Here is a 24,202-nt window from a genome sequence, read left to right as displayed (position 1 = left end):
TAGGAATATTTATTAAAAGTCCAGGATCTAGTTTCAGAGCAGTAACAATCATCTAAGAGTCCACTATAGCGTATTAAGATTATTCTTTCCCACAGTGCCTTACTTTACACTTACAAACACTGAACTTAGTTTGCCATTGTGTTGTCCTGCTTTAAAAAAAACTCATGGTGGAGATTCCGCAACTCCTGTTTGTGATCTAATAGGACGCCTCACACTCCTTATGTTTAGAGCTGCTTTTCCTCCCGTCAAACTCTACCTAAATCTCCCATTGCTGCAATTTAAGGCTGTAACTTGTTATGTTCAGATCAAATCCACTACTGTATGCACTGAAAAGTCCAGTCAGCTTGCAGGATTGAATACAAATGTGCTGTCCTCATCTTCCTGAGAATTTCACTATTTATCAACCTTTCTCTCTTTAAACAGCCAGGGAAGAAGTTTGACCTTCCACCACATGCTTTAGGACAGTACTAAGATACACTTCTTTCTCAACGAACATCTTCAGAAATAATACTTCAAATGTCTCACATTACTGCATTTGTGAAGTTCTGATCTTTTTTATCCTATTTTTGCTATCTGAACAAGCAGCAAAGACCTTCTCATATACTTTTTTCTCCTGTATCCTTGGCTGACATCTCCATCAACTTGGTAACAACATTCCGCTGTTTTCTTTGGAGACAAATAATCAATAGTATTAAGTAGGAATGAGTTTTTGCCTGTATTCTGGATTCTCACAGCCGTTATCTCATGTTCACGTTCAGCCAGCCATCTTGAAATAATAATAATGTTGACTCTTTCAGTTCAGTCTCTTTTCTTCCTTTTCTTCAGTTTCTACACTTCAAAGTGTACCTGTCCTTCTATATATGCACAGAAAACAATTACCCAAAACTTAAGTGTTCTAATTACTTCTTAAGTTGATTATTTTGCGATACAGTGGAACTGTTGATTAGAGTACAGAGGCAAAATACAACTTCCTTATCGAGTTCCAGTCATTGTCTTTCAGTTATTTTATTCTTCATATTATTTTTAACCACATAACCACCAGTTGTCTTACTGGGGGGTTGATGATGTAAAGCCTCTGCTCTTGAGGTAAACTGGTAATAAAAAGGTGCTGGGAGGTCTAGAGAGACTTAAATTAGCCTTAAACAATCCTTGCACCACTCACCATCACCAAAAATACGTCACCTGCAGGATAGCTTTCCTCTTCGATATATTGTTCATTCAATGTTGTATTTGCTCTTGAGAGGATCAAATAGGCAGGTTTTCTGTCTTCCTTGTAACAGCAACTTCTCTCTTAACAATTCTTAACGATTTCCTTCAACTTCACAACACTGATTCAGTTAAATCCACAAATGTTTGATGAGTACCACGTATCAATTATCCATTTGCAAGTTCAACTGGTAGCTTTCATGTTTGGAGTGAATTTCAGATACAAGAATTCCCTGTAATTTCAAAAGATTGAAACCTAAAAGAATAATTTGCAGTGGATAATAACATACATGTTTCCATGATGCTGAATCCTTTCACATGTATGTGATGCTCAAATACAACAATGACGTTAGTGTGAGGCACAGTGAGGATGCTTTTAGTAATATCACAAATGATGCCCTCGTAATGGAACTCGGTGTCTTCCTGACTCCTCAAGATAATACCCTCTCTTTTCCATATGAATCCACTTTTTACTACATCCCACTACTTGCAATGCATGCACATCTTTTCCTTTGTCTTCTCTCCCCACTCAGATTATTAAAAAAAAAAAAAAACAACAGTTCTCAGTACTCCATTCAGCTTCCTACCAAGAAGTTGTTTATGACAAGTGACAATAACACCTGAGCACCTCTCTCTCATTCATTAGTTCCTCCATCCCTAGTTAAACCCTCATGTCCTCAGGTTTCACCACACCATTAGAACACCTCTTCTGAGATACCCACTAAAAACACAGCTCCCAACCTTCACCCATTCTTTTTGCAGTTCCTACTGTCACTCACTGAAAATCTGTTTCTTCCAACAAGCGCCACTTAAAATTATCTTACCACCAGTAGAAGCTTTTCATTTCCTGTCTGCCTCTAAGCAGACTCTCTGTTCCACCACAGCTCCTAAATCAAGTATGTTACTTTTGTGCAACCAAACTGTAATTAGCACAAAAACATCCCCTGTTCAGAAGTGGCTCAGATTTTTCTGTTACTTCTGTGCAGCCAAACTATAACAAAACCACCAAGACCTTAGTGGAATATTTCTAAGCAATATCCAAATAATACAATATCCTCCTACTCCTTGTAATTTACTGCTGGATATGTAAGGTAAATGAACATTTAGTTATTAAGAATATAAGTCTGTTTAAATATGCAAATGTTTTCCCCAACAATTTGTTTCCAAGGGCAATACCTTACCCTTAAAAAAAAAATAATAAAGGAAATGACATGTCTCATCCTCCTCTGTACATCAGATATGTTCATAGACTGCAGTCCAGTATGCTCTAAACATTTTTTCCCCAAAAAATACCATTATGCTTTGCTTCACGTTGACAACATTATTCTAGAACTGGCTCCCTTGAGTCAACCTGCAAAATAAATTATCATGCCAATTAAAAGAAAAACAGTACTAATTATTGCAGATTTGCTGGGGGAGGGGGTTCTGCCCTTTCTTTAGTGGTAGCAATTGCAATGGGTAATAGCAATTTTTTCTAAGCTAATGTCATTTTGTCTTGATTTACTGGCCCTATTGTGTTTCCAGTCCCCAAGGTGGAAAAGCGGCTATCGATAGCAAAAAAGTTATTTTTAAAAGGCCATTTTTAATAAAGCTTAGGAAGCTTCCATGACTAGAAAACTTAGAAGTCTGCTGCAGTTACAAGGCTCATCCCAAATGAGCAGTGTAGATAGAGGCCTTTTCGGAAGCTAACAAAAATGCAGTGATACAAGAGTGTTCCTGGCAAGAGGGAATAAATCAGTGCCCCCAGTACAGCAAACTATCAGGCTGTGGAGCCGTCTTTTCTGCAGAGATTTTAAAAAGTAATGACTGATTCTGGGTTAAATTCTTGGGTGCTCAACTTGAGCCTCTTCAAATTTGAAGGGGCCTGTTTTTTAAACAGGAGAAACGCTGACTCGAAATCAGGCATCCAGAGCCAGTAAAGCAAGCACAGTAGCATCCACAATTACGAACTGCTGAAAATTTTACTTAAGTGCTTTCACAGCATGTGCTGTACAAATTAATCAGCTACATCACTGTTCAACCAACAAATCCACTATCTAATAAATGAGGTCTATCTGACACATACAGAAGCCTAGCCATTTTGCTTTTCAGCTCCCTGTGTTGCTTTGTCTTAGTCTGATCTGTTCTTCTCTGATTTACAAAACTGTAACATGCTGCTCCTAATGAAGAGCTTCTGCTTTTAAAACTACTTGGAAGCTGATAAAACAACCCCCCAAATAGGTGGGATACTCAAATTGCACTTTAAACCTATACAGACAGTACTTCACTGTCTTATTGTAGTTAACAGGTGACAGCAGTAGCATCATCTCAGAAAAGAATTTTGTTACGTTTAGGGCTTCTCTATAACATAAGCTTCTGCCAGTCCAAGATGACATGCCATTTTAAACAGCTATTGCTATGTCAACTAGCATAGTATCCCACATGACTGCTTTTATTGGTACATATGTCATTTTGGAAGCTGATTTAACCGAGCTGGCAAAGGCCATTCTTACACTGCAATAATGCTACCCACGACAATGACACAGACCAGTATAATTGTACTGGTGTAATTTATGAAGTTTTCTATGAAGATTCTTTCTTGTCATCCCCTGATTCAGTGTGCTCCACATTCATATTGCACCACAAATCTAACCATACTTCTGAGGCACAAATAAATAAATGCATACGAACAGGAGCTGGGGACAGGAAGGATGTGACATTTTTGAAGGGAACAGGTAGTGAGTCCCATACCAAAACACCAGTTCCCACAGTTTTCAATATCCTGATTTAACCCATCTTCCTCCTGAATACAATAAAAACCATGAGTCCCTGAGCTAGCTTTGTTCAAGGAAGAATTTTCTTCCCTCCATCTCCTGACAGTGGTCTTCAATTAAAGCCTGCAATGATGAAACTCACTGAGATTGACGGAGGAAATAAAAGGAAAGAAACCACTGAAATGCATCTTCAGAAGCAGATTATTAAATGTCCCACAGACATCGGTGCGAGTGACAGCCGCCAGAGCTTAGTGAAAAAAGAGAAGCAGAAAATTAAACTTCTCATTGGGCCTGATGATGATTAATATCTCATCTCTGATGAGCTGAAACTGCTTAATCTTTGCTATTAATATCAAATCACTGAGGTGCAAGTATGGTAGCTGAAGAGGAAGAGGGCATATGAGAATGTTTAACACTGGGGCGGGGAAAAAAAACAGAAAGAACTGAGGTACATTTTGCTCTATAATCTCCTAAAGCAAGAAACTGAGAATGAAGCTGAGAGTCACCATCAGGAGCTCTGAAGTCAGGTTACTATGAGGCAGCTCCTGAGCAAACAAAGTCATACAATTTAAAGGAGATAAATAGTAGATTTCAATCGTTTGGGTAAAGGCATTTGCATTCTACAGGAAGACTACTTAATTCATCACATCTCCATTCAAGTGTACGTGAACAAGCAACTAATACCTTCACCCAACTCAAATATGTTAGATAATTGTTATTTTCAGATTTACTTACCTCTGTGTATATTGGCAAAGCTTTAAAGAGAGTTAGTTGGAGTTCCTTGGAAACCAATAATTATGTGTAGCTGTGCAGACAGATTTTTATACTTGGTTCCTATAAGAATATTCTACAAAATGTAACCTCTCTGTTGAGATTTTTACCTTAAACCCTTGTGCTTGTAAAGCACTGAAGCAAGAGGTGAAATAGCTAAATCCATTATAGTTAATACTCCTCGAAAACATCCTGTGTGTATTACATTTTCAGACCAAAAGAAACCTCTGTTAAAGTCAGTGTAGATCACTTGGGATACCCATTATAATAGTTTGATTAGTAGAGAATAAAAAGCAGACTTTTATAGCACTCATTCATCTGAAAACATTATTCCTGCTAAAGTTAACAAGCAAAATCACTGAGTTAGGTTAAATTAAATCCAATGACAGGCAGGAAATTTACTGATTGTGAAATATTAAAGCTGTGGTATTAGTTCAATATGGTTCTAGAATACTGAATGCCTTACTGAATGAAATGCCTTACTGAATGAAAAAAATGAAAGAGAAATCCTTCATTTCTTAATGCTGTAAAGGTAACTTGTAAACACTGTACAGTGGTTTATGTTTTATTTGGAGAATTGAGATTACAAGATCAATAAAATATAAGTTTATAAGCCTTGATCTCATGAATAATTGATTGCCAAATTAGTGCTCAAATCTTGTTTCCTAAATTTAATAAACCATCTTAACTTGCAGCTGAGACTGTGTTTGACTTGACCCTTTCTGAAGGGTTATTTTTCACAACTGAAAAGGTATGGTAACCTGGAGCCCAAAACAAAGAACCTGCTTGGGAAATTAGTTTTTCTGGCCTGGGATGGCAACTGATCATCCTGATACCTAGTTTCTATATGTATGGTAAGGCTAGTAATTATCCTATAAATTTATCTCTTTTTTTAAACAGCCATGTGTTTTGGTAATTGTAGCATTCTCTTCTATAGTTCTCAAGGTGATATTTCTTGCAGTGCACTTTATGTACTGCAATATCTCACAATCGTGATAGCTTATTTTACATGAAACCGAAACTGTTAAAATAATCCTTTTTTAATTATTTTTTTCCTCATCTACTTCTCATCTTTCACTTCCCACCTTGAAGCCAGAAAAATCTGGACAAGGATTAAAGCATGTATTTTTGAACAAGGTGGAATAATTTATTCAGAGATGTGCTAGAATCCTCTACCAGCTTTAAAGTCAAGTTCAGAAATCCGGCTAGAAGGAAAGTTCTGTTGTATCTAGAAGACATGGGTCAGATGCAGGAATTACCAGCCAGTATTATTCTATCAAGTCTACAATATAATACAGCCTGCACTATGCAAGATATTAGGGACATTGATTGTTAACAGTCCCTCTGATTGTAAAAATCTACGAATCTTCACAAGCTAACATCAGTAGCTGTTCTGTGTGATTTTTTTGGGGAGAATCGACAGATTTGTCTGCCAATTCCATTTTGAAACATAAATTAAGCAAAAGACTGCTGCAACTGCTCTAGGAGAGATGTACTGACATGTAAGGAAGGAAAGATGAATGATAAAATAGGAAAAAATAGAAAAGGAAGAAAATGGTGGGGAGGAACACAACTGCTTTTGGATTGGTTTTTTTCTTTACTCTACTTAATCACATAATAAACAGATAGCTCGTTCACGTTTTTTATTCCAGCAATTTTGTCAAGCCCTTTCCAGCACATAAGAATATTTCTATCTTATTAGCTATGGCTTTATTTCAGCTTCAGAAATAATCCTCTATATTACATGAATGCTATGCGACATCCTTTGATAGTAAAGTACACCATGACAACCTCAATCCCATATCTAGAGAGCCAAATGAAGATGCTATTGTAGCACCAACAGCCGTAGACGCACCAGTTTTAATCTACTTAGGAAGAACAATAATCACTTTGAAGATGTAGGGGTCCAGGCTTCTCAGCCTAGAAAACAGTGTACAGGATGACTAGGCTGCTTCTGCTTCTCATACTGGCCTGTCTCTACCCCTAACAGTACCTGTGCTTGCTCAATTACAACCAACACAAGCAGGTCTGACTGCACTACAGTCACATCTTCAGTTTATTTTGTAGATACACATTTTGAGTTTTCCAACTCATGACCTTAATGTGTTAAATCCAATCTTGTAAGCTACTCCAGGTGTCTGAAAGTATATGTTGGTGATGGTGACTCATTGGGCATCTACAGAAGTTCAGGAATCAGTATGCAGAGAGCAGATCACACATCTCTTCTTTAGAATAGGTATAGACCTGTTATTGCAAGCTCACTGGAAAAGTATCTCATTATGAAAAACTTTATTTAGACAGTAAAATAGTTTAACTAGGTCCATAAGTTCTTATCTTTAATATTTTTTTAAAAAGTAAATGTACCAAACAGAAGCACATTCTCTTATGGATTGTGAATTTTACTTAGGAAAATGTGATGAATCCAATGTTTTTTGTAATTTTAACTTCACTACTTTCAGTTCTCCCCCACTAATTACTGATCAGAATATAATACTAAACCAAATTATAAAGAAAAAAAAAGGAGGTTTAAAACCTTGAATTTTACATCCCGGACTTTGAGTCATGTTTCACAGAACTATGGAGAAGGACAGTCATGCTACAGGTTAGAAAAAATGATTACAGCAAGAATAGCTCAAATGGCTTAAACATTGTTAAATTTGAAGAGAATCTCAGGCTAAAAAAATATAATTCTCCAGGTCATCAACTTTTCCTTGTTGGTATCTATAAAGTCGAGTGAACCAAGATGACTGCTGTCAGTCCATGTATTTGAAGTTAGCTGTGCGTTTCACTCAATTCTCCAAGGATAACTAGATAGATTTTAAAAAATCTCTTAGATTCAAGTCTCAAAACAAGAATTGCAGAAGGCAAAGCAACACAAGAGAGGTAAAACTTCAAGGGAGGGAAATACCTACTCAGCTGAACAATCCAATGGTTGTCATGACAGAAAAATGCTTGAAAAGGCTAAAGAGGGAATAAAGAGATGTGTTGAAGATACTGGTATTCGTAAGCTAAGCATATCTAAACCACATCCATCCAATATCAGAATATTAACCTTCACACTCAGTTGCTTTTCCTAAACCATGCCAGAGCATTATCTGCAGAACATAAGAATGACCATACATGATGTGTAAAGTACGTCTTTGAATTTATTTTTAACTTGACTCCTTCTCCTTATGGTATTACACATATTTAAATAAATATTCAAAATGTAAGTTTCAAAAGTACTGGAAGACACTACAGATGCAATTTGCTGTCTAACAAGAAAGATTCTGATTTCAAACTTTTTCCTGATCTGAAAAAAACCCACAAATTTTAAACACAAAAACTCCAAAAAAACCAAATATCATAAGTTAATTGTTCTGAGCTAACTGAAACATTCACCAGAATCAAAATATTAAAATTCCCTTTCTATCTTTTATATTTCAGGTATTTTTTTCATCTTGTACGTACACATTTGTTGACCTGCTTGCTTGTTTGCCCCCAAAGCTGATTGGCTAATTTCAAATTACATTGTTAGAGGGAAAGGAGTCAGAGGTAATGAAGCTTCTACAGTTGTAAGGAACACACAGAGAGATGAGAGATGCTATACATTTTACCATTGAGAAATACACTGCAGCATGAGCTCAAGATTTATTTCGACACCAGGAAACCTATATGGGAACTAGATTTTATAAATGCCCTAATTGTGGGAAAAGCAACTTCAACATCAATCAGCTGCATGACATCAATCACCGCAAGTCAGGCTACATTAGTTCCAGCACTCAAAGAAGGTCTGGTGTACTTATAAACTACACATTTTATTTCAATAAGCCAAGCACTACTTCTTAGGGGTTTGTTTTTTTTAAAAAGAACAAGACATTTGAGCTCATCTTGCTTTTCTGTTTTTCTGCAGAAAAACATTTATTTACTATGAAGTTAGCAAGTACCTATCTTTGAAACAGACAAAGAGGAATAGTCAGGAAATAGCACTCCTACTGCTAATCTTCCATGCAGCCCTAAAATAATTTAGACATCCAGATGTCCCTTCTTCTTGGAAGGAATTTGTTCGCCTTTGCGTAATTCAACTTTTATAGACTGCATTTTTCCCAAAAGTTTGCTCAAAGAATGAGGAAGACAAGGATGAAACAAAAACCTTGAGAAATCCCACAGATTATACTCAGCGTAAGCTGCTGTTCCAAAGAAGCTGGTAACTTATTTCTGCTCAAAGAATTCCTTTTCATTCTGATCTTTATGTTTCTTTCAGAAATTACAAACTAAGAGCTGACTAGAAAAAGAAAGCCAAGATAAAACTGGTAGATATGTGTTTAGAAACACAAAAAATTCCATCCAATCAAGAGGTGCACAGAGAGGAAAGAAGGTAAGCCTACAGCTTACTTTACTTTTATGAAAGAATAAGCATGTACTTAAAAAAATCAGAACATCAAAAGAGAACAAAAAGAGAAAGAGAAAAGAGCGCGTCCTGTACTGGAATTCAAAAGAGCAATGTGGACTTGCTTTCATTTGACACAACACACTGACAAAAGAAGTGGTCATTACAAGATTCATGGCATTTCCTGAGACGATAATACATTAAGGATATGAATTCCTGGGAAGCTAAGGAAGAAACAGCACTGACATCAGTATTTAGGTGTTGAGCTATTTGGTGGACCTTATTAGTTAAGGATAAAATTGTACGGCACGATCATAAGTATTTAGTTTAATTGAAAGAGTGGTTGAGAAGAAAAAAATAACGTGGTCCTCATTAACTCCACAGTTTGACCCCCAGAAGCTTCTCATGACCGTGTTGTATCTTGGTTCACATTCTTTACCTAAGGCCATTCTTGTTTTGCCACAGAAACTACTTCAAATTTCCAGTCACTGCTCACAAGCAGCCCGTTTCTTTATATAACGAGGAGTAAAACTCTTTATGTTTTCATACTCACTTCTTAATTTTATTTCCTTAGATGATAGACAGATAAGGGTTCTCATGTCTGTAAAACAAAATCTAATTGTGGGGATAGTGACCTGCAAGCTAAAGATGATGAGCAAAGAATCAGACTCAGCTTTCACAGCAGGGACCTTCTGGTCAACCACATACTTCAACCAAATTTCATCAATACTCTGTATATCCAAATCACAGGGGTTTCATAGAAAGACAAGTTTTCCAGGATAAAGCAACAAAACTTGACATAAGCCTGAGGTCTTTACTATCACGACTGATTTTATTCTTGTAGGATCCCCAAGTAAAAACTGCAGACATACTTAAGAAAGTATTTGGATTACAGCTGAGATAGAGGTGCTTAAGCGACAATTGTCAGCATATCTCCTAAAAAAAAATAACAACAGAGCAGTAAACCACCACCATTTACTCCAGAATGGAAATGTACACATAAGTGGATTTTATGAAGGAGTTGCTATGAAGCCAATCTTAACTAAAACCCATATCCTGTAAACCTGTTCTGGCACCCATCACTGTAACATCCCTATTATATGCAGAGGCACCCTTACAGGACCTCTTTTCTCAGAACTTTATTAAAAAGACAGGATCAATAGAGGTCAAAACGTCTATTTTAAATGGACACTGGATTAAGTTTTCTTGTTTAATCCTGTTGAGACGCACAGCAGATAAAATTCAGGCAAACTGAACGAATCGTAATGAAAAGAGGCATTTCGGATTTTGCCCCTTTCTGATTACATTGTCTGTGAAGGGATTATTTTCTGATGTTTGTTCATCAGTTGCAAGTGTCTGATAGACATTTTAGCAATTAATGATTTGTTTGCCTCTTCCTATGAACAACTCATTGCAAGCATTAAAAATTCGGGCAGTTTTCATCACGCACACAGATCATGTGATAAACTTTTGGCACTTAACTGGATAAAGCTGAACTCCCAGAATCAGTTTTCTGATTCAAGTATTCACAAATATGATTTCAAAATCTGCTTCCCATGAATATTAAAACTGGATATTCATTGTTTCTGTAGACAGTCTTCCCAATTAACATATTCACTAGAATATTTATGGAAAGCATACACAAAAAGAGTGTGAACAGCATCAAAGTGAATCCATTTAAATACTAAGATGAATATTTGCAGCCTTCCTTCATTTCACTTTATTGTACTTTATGAGGTGTTTGCCCAACTCTGGCTTCAATCATGTCTCTACAGATTACTTGGACTAAAATGTACTGTCAGAGAATGATAGTTGCCCAACACTAGAGTGAAAAGAGGACAACTGAGGAAAGCAAGTCCCAGGAAAGTCCCAGGCTCTGTTTTTAAAATGTTACCCTGGCAGTTAAGAAAAAAACTGTTAGCTTCCTGCTCTCTCACAGACTCCCTACATGATCTGACACAACTTATCAAGTTTTTGCCTTAAGGCTACACTACCGACTCTTCCCTTCCTGTGAAATAGGTTCTACACAGGAGCCCTACGCAGACACCGTATGGCTTTCAACCTCAAGTGGATCCACCACGCAGAAACTGGTAACTGGAAACTGGTAACTCAAGTTACCATCCTGTTGAAAAGGAGCTGACTGCGAATCTGCTGAGGCCACGTAGCCACAGTGGACACTTTTTTGAGGAATCAGTAATCTAGAGAGCATGTGCCAAGTTACAGTTCTAAGCCTCCATTTTACATGACCTTCATGGTAAAGGATAGGAAACTGCTGCATATAGCCTGGAAAATGATTTTATTTCTGAGCTACTGCTGGTTAGTGAAATTGCTATTTTCTTTCTAATGAAAATTCATCATATTTTATATGATTATTTCCTCTTCCCTGTTTTAAATGCACTCCACCCTTCCTACTCTATTACCTTGCCTTTTGAACGTAATTCAAGAATGTTGGAACAATTAGCTTTTTCATTCAAAGTAACTGATAAGTGAAATTATGCTGTCCTTGTGCATTATTAAAAACAACAACAGTAACCAGGTACGTTCAAAGGCTATACAATATTCAAAATCCTCTTTAATATTCTAGTTCATAACCTTAATAGACATTTATACATGATTAATGAGGCTTTTAGTAGCTGTTGCTGTCACAGCTTGGGTAATGCCACCTCCAATGAATATTCCAAGGGAAGGGTCTTATTGGCAGTGTTTGAGTGGCAGCTGTGAAGCAGCAGGCTGCAATGTACTTTCTGACAAGAGAAACAAAACCCAAAATGAAACAAAATTCTGTCCTATAGAATTGCAAACTATCTAAAAAGCAGAACATGGGAACTGATTACATTAGGGCATATTTTATATCACAGATTCACTAACAAAGAGCTTATAAAGGGTTTCTAAATGTGATCCCACTGCCATGCTATGGCAAATGAATAACTTAGGTTCTTAGATATAAACACATGGATGAGTAATGTAATTCCTAATTACATCAAGAACACGTAATTTTAGGACAGATATCGGTAGTGAGGAGAGACACTTGATTCTGGAGCCCTGAAACATACACACAAACAAACAAAAAACTGCAAAAGAATAAAAAAAAAAGAGCACAACATTTTTTGCTATGGCAGCTCAGCCAGTTCAACCTTTTTAGCGTAGTGAAAATAAGACTGAGAGGTGATCTGACTACTACATATAAGTACCTCCAAAGGGAAACATACCCAGGCCTGACAGGGGAATAACTAGCATGGATTCACCAAGGGTAAATCATGCTTGACCAACCTGCCTACCTTCTGTGATGAAATCACTAGACCTGTGAATAAGTGATGACCAGTAGATGTGATCTCCCTTGAATTTAGCACAGCTTTCAATATGGTCTCCCACAGCATCCTTGTATTCAAATTGGGATTTTACAGTCTACATGTGTGGACTACTAGACGGGTGAAAATCTAGCTGGAATGTTGGGCTCAAAGTGTGATGGTTACTCGTTCATCCTCTGTCTGGAAGTCAGTAACATGTGGAGTTCCTCAGCGTGTATTCTGTAACCAGTCCTTTTCAATATTTTTATCAATGACTCAAAGGAGAATTCACCCATATCAAGATTGCAAATGACATCAAGCCTGGAGGTTGCAGTCAATACACTCACAGGCAAGCGTGCCACCCAGGGTGACCTAGACAGTCTGGAGGAATGAACAAAGCAAAGCCCTGTACCTAGGAAGGACTAGCCCACTCGTAACCAGGCTGTTAACTAGTCCTGCTGGGAAAGACCTGTAGTCCTGGTGTACAGAACATTGAACACGAGCCAGCAGCATGCCTGGACAGTCACGAAGGCCAATGGCATTCTGGGCTGTATCAACAGGAACATAGCAAATAGACTGAGGGAAGTGACCATTCTCGTTTGCTTGGTACTCATTAGACCACATCTGGAACACTGTGTCCAGTTTGGGGTCCCAAATATAAGAATGACATTGATGAAGTTCAGTGTAGGGCTATCAAGTTGTACAGGGGCTGAAGTGCTTTCCCTGGGCTTGTTCAGCCTGGAGAAGAGAAGGCTCTGTGGGACTTACTGGCAGCTCCCTAGTACCTACAAGCAAGTCGCAAGGAGACAGAGCCAGACTCTTCACAGCAATAAATGGTGAGGCGATGAGTGACATCAGACATAAATTGAAGCAAGGGAGGTTCAACCTAGATATAAGGAGAAACTCTTCTACCAGGGGACAGTCAAGCAGTGGCACAAGTTGCCCAGAGAGGCCATGTAGTCTCTATCCTTGGAGGTTTTCAAGACACGACTGGATAAAGGCCTAAGAAATCTTGCCTTACCCCAAAGCCAACCCTGATTTGAGCAGGAGTTTAACCAGGGAACTCCTGAGATCCCTTCCACCCTGAATAATTAAGTGAGTGTATGAAGATACCAGGTACTGACGATTTCTTTAACTTAGTGGAGAAAAGTATAACAAGAACCGTTTACTTGAATCTAAAACCAGATAAACTGAAAAGAAAACTTCTGGCACTGTCTGTGATTAACCAAAGAAACTAGTGCCAGAAGACAGAGAGGACTCTCCACTCCTGTTGGTTCCAAATCAAGGCACAAAGCTGTTGTGGGACTTTTTTTTTTTTTTTTTACTCAACTATACACAGAGAGCTTAAAACATAACTAAATTGTGTGAACCATAGTGGAGTACAAAACAAGAAGTCAGATAAAATGACAAAATGGCTTTAACTCTCTGCCCATAATACCTACAAGTTAAGGAAAACGCTAGCTATTATTCACTTAAGTAAATATTTTAACTGACCTTAGTTTTTAACCAACAAAGATTAAATCATGCCCCATCCAAAAATTAAAAGAAAAAGAAAACAGATACAGAAAAATAACAGAAAGAGTTACTAACTTTATATAATTTCCAGTCCTTTTCCAGTGCAAGGCTTCTTAATAGGTAATGGGCTTTGCTCCCTGGTTTGCATTTAAGATGAATTCACACTGAAAGCTTTAAGTCACTTCAAATACCATGTAGCAGCAAATTTCAAAATTTGTATTGAGCTCTCTGTAAAAACAAAGAATTCTACACACACAAGAATTTAAAGCAGCATGCCATTATCAATTGTGGACACAATTAAAATAGTCATTATGACAAGGCAGCATAATATTATTCTAAAAGCAAAAAGGTGAGGCCTGCATTTGCTCAGCTTTTAAAAATCAAACAAAATCAGTACTGTTCTGCCTGTCAGACCATTAGTTTTCAAGTATGCAGCCAGCACCCCTCATATTTCCAATTTAACATGAATCCCATAAGTGTTTCATTCTAGAATAAGCTCATAGAGTTACTTCCCATTAAGGCAGAGTTTTAAGTAACCAAATAAATTTGCATAAGCAAATATTTGTACCTGGCATGTAACTTATTCAGAGATGTATGTAATACACACTGAAAATCTTTACATGTTCTTACTTGTAATTGAACTTGGAATCCCAATTGTCTTTTGAAACAAAGCACAAATTCGTCAGCCAAGGTTACTTAAAAGAAGCCTGGTATTTTAAACAATGCCTTTTTAAAATTATCAGACTGTAAACTAGTGTTTGAACAGTTTTTAAAAGGCTGAAACGCCTTTCCTCGTGCTAAGATAACTACAAAGGCTGAACAACTTTTTTTGCTCTTGCCAATATAACACACTTATTGCCAAACATAAAATGTTCCATCCCAATAAAAAAAGGAAAAAAAAAAAAAGCAAGCTACAAAGTAACAAAAAATAGGATATCCAGCATCTTCTAACCTCACCTAACCGAAGTATCACTGCTGAACTCTTTTAAGGCCAGAAAAAAAATTCATCAGATAGACAATTTAAAAGGCAAAGTAGTGGTTAATCCAACTCTGATTATAAAAAGTGCTAGTTATATAGCTTCAAGTCAATGTACCTATAAACTTGAGGATCTCCACCTGAAGAAAGGACAGAAAGATATTCAGGCTAAAGCAACCCACCGCCACCCAGAAGGATATGGATTCAAACTGATTTTATATAAAGAGATTTCACGTAGGTATTCATTGATTTTCTGTGTGCAGCCTTCTAGCACAATAAGCATAGAGGCAGTGGCCTGAACTAATAATCTTCACACAGAGGCAAGAAAAGAGCCTCATGTGTTTGCAGGTTTGGGCCATGTAGGCATTTATATAACTAAACCAGGAGCCCATAAAACATTTCACAGAATTCTTTGCTGCTACATTTACACCTCACAGAACAGAGTCCCACCACTGCCTGGCACTCCACAAACTAGGTACCACTGTGTGTTCCCTGGCCCAGTGAGAAGCAGCACACTGGACCACAGGACAAGAGAAAGCCTGCAGCTGAGTGACCATTACCTAGCAGAGCCCACTATGCAAAGAACCATGCCAGACACACATTTCCCTGATGTGTACTGGTACTCATGTCCCAGAATCAGACTCACTGGCCCCTGTCAGCCATACATGTAAGGTCTAACACACAGGTCCATAAAAACAAGAGTTGTGTAAAGAGTGCCCAGAAGACATACAGATGCCTTTTTGAACACTTTTAAATAATATTAAGGGCAGATCTGTAATGACACGTTGATTTTAATTAAAAGTAAAATATTACAGGGCATAGGATAGATCAACTTTTAAAAATCAGAAAACACAGAGAAGAAAGGAGTAAGGTGGGGGGTTTTTGTTGCACTTTTGAAAAGTTCAAAGATGAGAGGAAAATCAAATAACTGGGGACAGCAATTACATCCTCCTCAGAGGTGATAACATGGTAAGGAAGGTCCTTTGTTGAAATCTGCACCTTGGGAACTATTTCCTATGCAAGCCAAACCAGATTTATTTAAATAAAATCAACGATGACTGATCTGCATTTGTCTCCTCTGATACAAATCATTCAACACCCGACCCCCAGCCTTTATTTCCCTCCTACCTTCAAAACTCCCAGCAAACAGATAAATCCACGTAATGGCTGGGACAAAAAGGACGGTCAGAGAGGCAGCCAGGAATTTCCGTCGCCCTCTGCAGATTCCCAGCATTCTCTCAGGAGTGCAGATTCCCAACCCAGTGCTGTTCCTATGTCGGAAGCAAATAGTCCACAGCCTCCCACATATTACTCCCTGAAAAGGAAAGGAAAAAATGTTTTAACAGCTTATCTCTCTACAGAAAGGTTGACTATGCCAGTGTTCCTAAAGAGTTAAAAGAACAAGGCTAAAAATAGGGTTACCACAATTGCAGTACCCATTTCAACATTATCCATGACTACTTAATAATATAGCGAGTTTCAGAAGTCAGACTAAGACAGTAAGTCAATAAAACACATCATATCACCTAAACACACACAGAACTAATCTTACAAAGAGACATCACCTTTATTTGTTTTTTCACCATCCTTTTACTCTACAGAAACTCTGCATTCTTTGATGCCTATGTGTGGTGGTGCCCCTGGGCAGATAAGAGAAAGCCACCCGTATTTCTTCCCCTGCTCCCAAAGAGCAAAAGTCACACCAGTGAATCAATGAGCTGGCTGCAGGTGGTCATGAACTCAAGAGGGTGAACTGAAAAATAAAAGGTACAAGTTTGGGGGCAGAGGGATGTTATTAAAATTACCCACGTTGCTAATCAAAAAGCAATGCTGATGAACTGCTATATAAAAGGGAAGAAGAGAAAGAGCAAAATGGGCAAGGAAGCTTCCTTAGGCACAAAAGGGGATATCAGGAGCTTTAGACTGTATGCTATGAGAAAAGAAGGGGATCCTGGAGAGTACCACTGTTTTTATGAGGAAAAAAAACCAGAATCTGAATTCGATTAAATTATTGTTCTGCATTTCACAGAGGCCAAGATGGCAAAATAATCTGATGATTTTTATTCACAGGAAAATGAATATTCCCACACCAGTGCAGGCACGCAGGGCATAAAGATAACGTTTCACATCTTGCTTTTTTTTTTTAAAGGAAGGAAAGGCTAGTGTTAAGACTAGAGAAGTTGGAGAAGGAAAGGGAGGTATTAAGTCCATCTAGTTCAAGCTTCATGTGAAAGGGCTTATGTTTTCTAATTTGAAAAAACGAATTGGTCTACAAGAATCATAGGGAAAGAAACACAGTACAAGGTGTTTAATAACAGTGCCCTTTGCCTTGTGCTTAAACTAGTACTAGAGCTGAAATCAGCAATTAAAGCATTTCTACTCTGACATATTTACAATGGCTACTGTGTGCCTTGAAAATATGTCTGAGCTCTACAACTCCACGTATATTGCAGTGAAAGTCAATTCTGAAATTACAGCAAAAATGAGAATTATAAACAAGAGAAATGGCTTCAGACAAAGAACTCTGCTGCTGGAGATACCTGGCTGCAGTAATCAGGCAAACTTACAGCTGTTCCTTGAACGTTCAATAGAGCCCATTTTACTACACTACAGTTTAAGAGCCATGATAGTACTCCTGACCTTGGAACTGATAAAATGGACTATAATTCGTCCAGAGCCAGCACAAAAAGCATTCCATTGTGTCAGCTTTGCAACGCAATGAATGCCTCACCACAGAGATTTTGCACAAAATATGTGGACAGACTTAATATTAACAACTGTGGTATTAGAGTCACTGTGTTAGACAGAGACACACATTTGGCAGATAAGTTGTGGAGAACTCTTATCTTTATTCACTGTATTTGGATAACGATTACATTTCATTTCTTTCCCTTACATCACATAGCTTGTACAACTACTCTTCAGAGAGTCCTTTACATGCCTACTTGAAAAACACAGATAATTCTCCTGGCTTATGTGGTTTACACTTGCTATATGTGTGTATGTCGTAAGGTGCACACTGTAAGTAGGAATATTATATCAGTGTAAGTAGGAATATTATTATTTTTTTTCCTGTAACATCATGGTGTGCACCACTGACATCAATCCGTGCGTGTAAAAATGAATCTTTGAAAAAACAAACTCACAAGCAGGGTCATTCGCCAATAGCAACATCTTGTAATGCAACATGCATTGGACACATACTGCTCCTACCAATGATACCTGTAAAACCCGCAGGTAGTGAAGTTAAGAGTCAGCACTACATGTTTCTGAAATCATGCCATTACAAGTACACTGATACCAGTTTTGGGGACAATGACACCCAGACTCTGAAGCTTGGGGTTACAGCGCTGCTAGTGGATTAATTAATCCCAGGGCCGCATATTTAAGAAACCATTCATTTTTTCCTATATATTTTTTTAAATATCCATGCATGCTAAGTTACTGAATAGGTCAACATGGAGGATAAAATCCAGCTTTTCTGCCCCATGAATGTAAAGTACCCTAACAAATTAAGAAAGTATAAGGAACAACATTGAACTCCCAGTTCAGCTAGGAATGTGGCAAATTCAGCTTTCTACAAATTGTCATCATTCAGACAAAACAGCCAAATCATTCTGCATGTTCATGCACATCTTTCATCTAACTAGGAAGACATTTGGGAAAATCCTAGGCAGACAAGTCAGCTTGTGATGGATCATGCTAGGAAATACTGAGATCCTTCTTTTAATGGTGCTTTAGAAGAGGAAAGAGCCATAACTATTTTAACGGAAGTTTCTACTATCTTCCCACCGCTCCAAAGTTGTGAATAGCTTCCCTTGAGTCTTAAATAATTATTTCCAGTGTATAAAATCACCACACCTGCTAAGTATTTTTTTCCAAACTAGACAATGCATCATGTGCAAACCCTACACAATTATATCAAAGGTCCATGAATGGTAATGAAGATGCTTCTCTTAAAGGAAAAGCTTTGGACTCAATCATGTATTCATTATTGTAAAGAATTTTACCTAACGTACCATCATCAAATAAATTGAAAGAAGAGACTGCAATTCTTTGACTTGGTTTCCCTTTCCATTCAACAAGTGCCAGACTGATACCTGTCTTGAAAGGAAAGTGACTGACAACACTGGCTGGAGCAAGGGCTGAGCACAGAACAGGAGAGCACTGTGCACATTTCTGCCATATGAGCTCGCCGTTGCCTTTCACACTTCTCCTACAGCATCCACTGCTCCTCAAGCCATAGTCTTACTGAATCAGACTGTCACCTGCCTAAATGATCTTAGAAAGCAGTTTCATAGTACAGGCTAAAAATGCAGCTACTTCAAATGTGACATTGCTAGCTATATTCATCTTTTCGCTATAAGACGGTTCACTACATTTACATCCATGCAGTGTTCCTCCTGATAGCTTTCAGTCTTAACAGCTATGCTAACTAAACACCTGTACGCAGAAATACATAGCATGAAATATGTCGGAAGAAAAAAAAAAGGATAAGGAAGTAACTGGCCAATTTCAGCAGAGGATCCAGGTGCGATACTCAGATCAAAAAACAGCCAGTGCCTCCTCTTAATCTGTAGCCCAATGTTAGTATTTTCAGCTACACTAACTGAGCCACACAGAACATCTGCAACTTTAGCCACCTTTATGGGATTTATCTCAAAGCGAGGGAGATCAAAATTAGCCCCGGAGTGAAAGGGAACAGTTGGGAGAGTTTCTGGTAAGGGGGTTGCAGTTTAAAACATGGTCTCAGCTTCACTCGTCCAGACACAATCACATTTTCTGCCCATGCCACAGATCCAGAGAAGGTACCTGCATTTCAGGATATTCTCCTACCTTGGTCTTCAATTTTTAATGTATTGAATGTGCTCCAAGAACATCATATAATTATATTTTAGAAATCTGATAAAATAAGTGATATCCAGAAAAGTTAGCTGTATGTACATCATGCATGTATGTCTTGCTGTCAGTAAGTCAGATGCTCTACACTTCTACAGTACACCCAGTTCGAGATTTATAAAACCTACTGCACATGTACAGATCAACAGACATTCATGCAGCAACTTCAGGCCAGCTCACCCTTGATTACTGTTAACAGTGCTATAAAGGGCTACTAGCTTGGACAATGCCTGTGTGAGGGGTCACAGTGGGAATTAAAATAAATTGGGTTTCTCATTACAAAGACTTACTCATGACCTTCTTACCACATAGCAACAGTGAACAGAATGACTTTCGTTACCTTCACATATGGTCAAATGCTTCCATTAACTACACTACCTTGTCAGAGTGGTTGCTTTGTTTTAAATCAAAGATTATCTCCTCAGTTAAGTGTGAAGCAGCTCTCACTCAGTATGAGCAGCACATATATTAAAGCATGTAACACAACGCTCATCACATTGGTATTCAGTTTGGTACCATAAAGGCAGGGTGTGGAATAAATCCAACATTATGAAATAAAAGATGAAAGAATTAAATGGTAAATCTTTATTTAAATAAACATCCCTTTGGTAACATACTCCACTTCTCAAGGTCTTAGAACAGAAATAGCGTTTTGAAGGAAAATGCCATTTCCTCTCTCATCTACCTCCTCTTCTTCTCCCACATGGAAGAACATGTGGGAGAAACAAACCTAAGGCTCCCTTTGCTCCCAAACTCTGAATTTTCTTGGCACTGGAGATCTTCCTCACGAATCAGACTTCTTAATCCTATGGTATCGTGACTTTAAAGAAGGATTTGGAGTAAACTCAGACTCAGCATCCACCTCAGAAGTTGTGTGAAGCCACTTTAAAGGAACAGATTACAGGAGGTTTCAAATGCTACCAAATTTACTGTTTCTCAACTAGTTACAAGAAAATAGTCCTATCTATAAGAGAGAAAATAGCCAATAAGTTGACAGTACAAATGAGTTCTGCCTTGGAACTGTGCTAACTGCTCTGAGGGCACAGAGGATTGACACCTTCTTTTATATCTTCACTCAGTATGTGCCATGGCTCAAGGAAAATTTTATTAGTGTCCTGTTAATCAGTCTTCTAGAAGGTTCCAGCTGTAAGCAACACCAGCACCAGAATGGGGATCTATCCTGACAGTAGAGTAGTCACAGACGGAGAGAAGTAAATAAATAATATGCTTTCACATTTTTCCTTTTTCATTCCCAGGTATTCCTTTATAGATTTATATATTCATTTTTAATGGCATTCTTTTTTCCTTTCAAGCCTAGACTGCTCAAAAGAAGGAAAGCTTACAGCTTTAAAAATTATCAAGGAATAACACAATTTAAGATCAACAGGATAAGAATCTATTACTAAGTCTGCACTAAAATGTCACTGTTAATATGAGGGGAAAAAAAAATCACTTGAGAAGAGACAGCAGCAACAAAACACAATCATGACAGCAAGATCAATCTTGCCTGTTATTCACATTTCATTTGCAACTCAAGAATGATACTTATTTTCAAAGCAGCTACTGACCTGTTTTTTCAATGGGTTCTCCAAACTCTGCTTTACTCTACCCCCTCACCTATATAGGCATATAGCACCAGTATTTCCTGACTCTGCAATTTATCTCAGGTCTCGACACAGTTCAAAGAAGGTGAAACAGAGCCTGACTGGGTTTGTGTTTGGCAGAGGTCTAAGAAGATATTATATATACATACTAAGGATACCTTAGAATTTGAGATCCCAGTGTCATTGAATTATAAACATACTAGAGACCATGACCAACCCACAGTAATAACTGTGACAGAGAATCTTTCAATAGAGTAAAGCAATTCTGCTCCAGAATCATGGTTTATACTCAGACCACAGCATTATTACATATCTGAATTTCAGGCTTAAAAAAAGGACAAAGCTGCACATCTTTCCAAATCCAGGCCTTTCCACCTGAAATAATGGCAGGAAGAAAAAGTAACATGCTACCTGTTTTTGGCTGGAAGAAAATATCAGTATGTTGCTACATCCTTGCTCTCCCTGCTTCTATACGAGGGCATCTCTCTCCTTCATAATCAAATACTGAAGAGTCACAGGTTTGTCCATTCATTAATTCCCTTTCTTAGGTATTGTGTGCATGCAACCACATAGAAAACAAAATACTCTTTAAATCTGAAGTAGGGCGCTGCATGCAACATACATAACACCTCTCAAGAATTTTGATGCTAATACTTCGCTTCTCAGCTAAAGTTCTTGGATGCTTATCAAAAGCAGTGTTTACCTTCATTAGAATCCTCTACGTACAACGCTGCTCTAACAAGGAAATTGATTAATGATTCATAAGAAAGTTTTGCCCAGGAGAAAACAATTATGGCTTGAAGTGCTCCTCCCTGACAAAAGAATCCATGTCTCTCTATGAAGCAAAGTCCTATTATAAAAAAAAAAAGAAATCTTTTATTTTAGTGCATAGATCTCAAACTACAAGTTACTTTTACATAGGGATTTGTAACACGCTTACAGCAGCTACTTACTTGTCAGTTAGAAATAGAAGCTGGCATTGTACTTGCAAATTGTTCTTTATGAAATACTTGTATTAAATCGAAAAAAATTAAAAGAGAGAGAAATGGGCCCAGGTGGCTCTCTCCTCAATCCTGATAGTGAGGAGGAAGGAGCTGAGGAAGAGTGGATGGATCCTCTGGGTCAAAAATTGATTGCACAGCTGCTATTGACAAGAGATATTTTGATTTTAATATCATGGAACCCTCTCTGAGAATGGAGGACTGCCAACAAGAGATAGGATCCATTTGACCACATGGGGCAAAAGTATCTTTTCCAAGCTGTGGCCAAACAGGTGAGGAATTAAATTATAAGTAACAAGGAGAGAAATGAAAACCCACCGACGAATGAGAAAGTAGTGGATTGGGCTGGCATGCAAATGATGTTGAGTGATGTGAACAGGAGACATCTGTCTCCAGCATAGAATCATAGAATCATTTAGGTTGGAAAAGACCTTTAAGATCATCAAGTCCAACCATTAACCTAGCACTGCCAGGTCCACCACTAAACCATGTCCCTAAGCACCACATCTACACAGCTTTTAAATACCTCCAGGGATGGGGACTCAACCACTTCCCTGGGCAGCCTGGTCCAATGCTTGACAACCCTTTCGGAGAAGAAATTTTTCCTAATATCCAATCTAAACCTCCCCTGGTGCAGCTTGAGGCCATTTCCTCTTGTCCTATTCCTTGTTACTTGGGAAAAGAGACCGATTCCCACCTCGCTACAACCTCCTTTCAGGTAGATAAGGTCTCCCCTCAGACTCCTTTTCTCCAGGTGAAACAACCCCAGCTTCCTCAGCTGCTCCTCATCAGACTTGTGCTCTAGACCCTTCACCAACTTCGTTACCCTTCTCTGGACACGCTCCAGCACCTCCATGTCCTTCTTGTAGTGAGGGGCCCAAAACTGAACACAGTATTCGAGGTGTGGCCTCACCAGTGCCGAGTACAGGGGCACGATCACCTCCCTGGTCCTGCTGGCCACGCTATTTCTGATACAAGCCAGAATGCTATTGGCCGCCTTAGCCACCTGGGCACACTGCTGGCTCATAATCAGCTGCCTGTCAACCCATACCCCCAGGTCCCTTTCTGCTGGGCAGCTTTCCAGCCACTCCTCCCCAAGCCTGTAGCGTTGCATCGGGTTGTTGTGACCCAAGTGCAGGACCCGGCACTTAGCCTTGTTGAATCTCATACAATTGGCCTCGGCCCATCGATCCAGCCTGTCCAGATCCCTCTGTAGGGCCTTCCTACCCTCCAGCAGATCAACACTCCTGCCCAACTTGGTGTCATCTGCAAACACAGTGAGGGTGCACTCGATCCCCTCATCCAGATGACTGATAAAGATACTAAACAGAACTGGCCTCAATACTGAGCCCTGCGGAACACCACTTGTGACCAGCCTCCAGCTGTATTTAATTCCATTCACCACAACTCTTTGGGCTCTGCCATCATCCAGACAGTTTTTTACCCAGCAAAGACTACACCCGTCCAAGCCATGAGCAGCCAGTTTCTCCAGGAGAATGCTGTGGGAAACAGTGTCAAAGAATTTACTAAAGTCCAGGCAGACAACATCCACAGCCTTTCCCTCATCCACTAAGCGAGTCACCTTGTCATAGAAGGAGATCAGGTTAGTCAAGCAGGACCTGCCTTTCAAAAAACACACGCTGACTGGGCCTCATCACCTGGTTGTCCTGTACTTGCCATGTGATGGCACTCAAGATGACCTGCTCCATGACCTTCCCCGGCACTGAGGTCAGACTCACAGGCCTGTAGTTCCCCAGATCCTCCTTCCAGTCCTTCCTGTAGATGGGTGTCACATTTGCTAATCTCCAGTCAACTGGGACC

General features: G+C 38.7%; 1 protein-coding gene across 4 annotated transcripts in view; it reads right to left on the bottom strand.

The window, feature by feature from the left end:
* Window positions 1-24,202, bottom strand: part of LARGE1 (LARGE xylosyl- and glucuronyltransferase 1) — a 296,062-nt gene that overhangs the window by 192,603 nt on the left and 79,257 nt on the right. For 3 of the 4 annotated variants that reach the window (XM_087766202.1, XM_087766205.1, XM_087766203.1), the window contains exon 3: window positions 16,006-16,192. In XM_087766202.1, coding sequence (XP_087622328.1) covers window positions 16,006-16,111 — 106 coding nt within the window. In that variant the 5' untranslated portion in view covers window positions 16,112-16,192. Of the gene's footprint in view, window positions 1-13,976; window positions 14,130-16,005; window positions 16,193-24,202 lie in introns of those variants that run through there. The other variant, XM_087766204.1, reaches the window with a different exon arrangement.

This window comes from Nipponia nippon, unplaced genomic scaffold, assembly GCF_047370975.1.
Source record: "Nipponia nippon isolate SJK-2023a ecotype South Korea unplaced genomic scaffold, ASM4737097v1 scaffold_3, whole genome shotgun sequence".
Taxonomy (NCBI): Eukaryota; Metazoa; Chordata; class Aves; order Pelecaniformes; family Threskiornithidae; genus Nipponia; species Nipponia nippon.
Note: the sequence above shows the minus strand (reverse complement) of the source record. Positions and strands in the feature narration are given on the sequence as shown.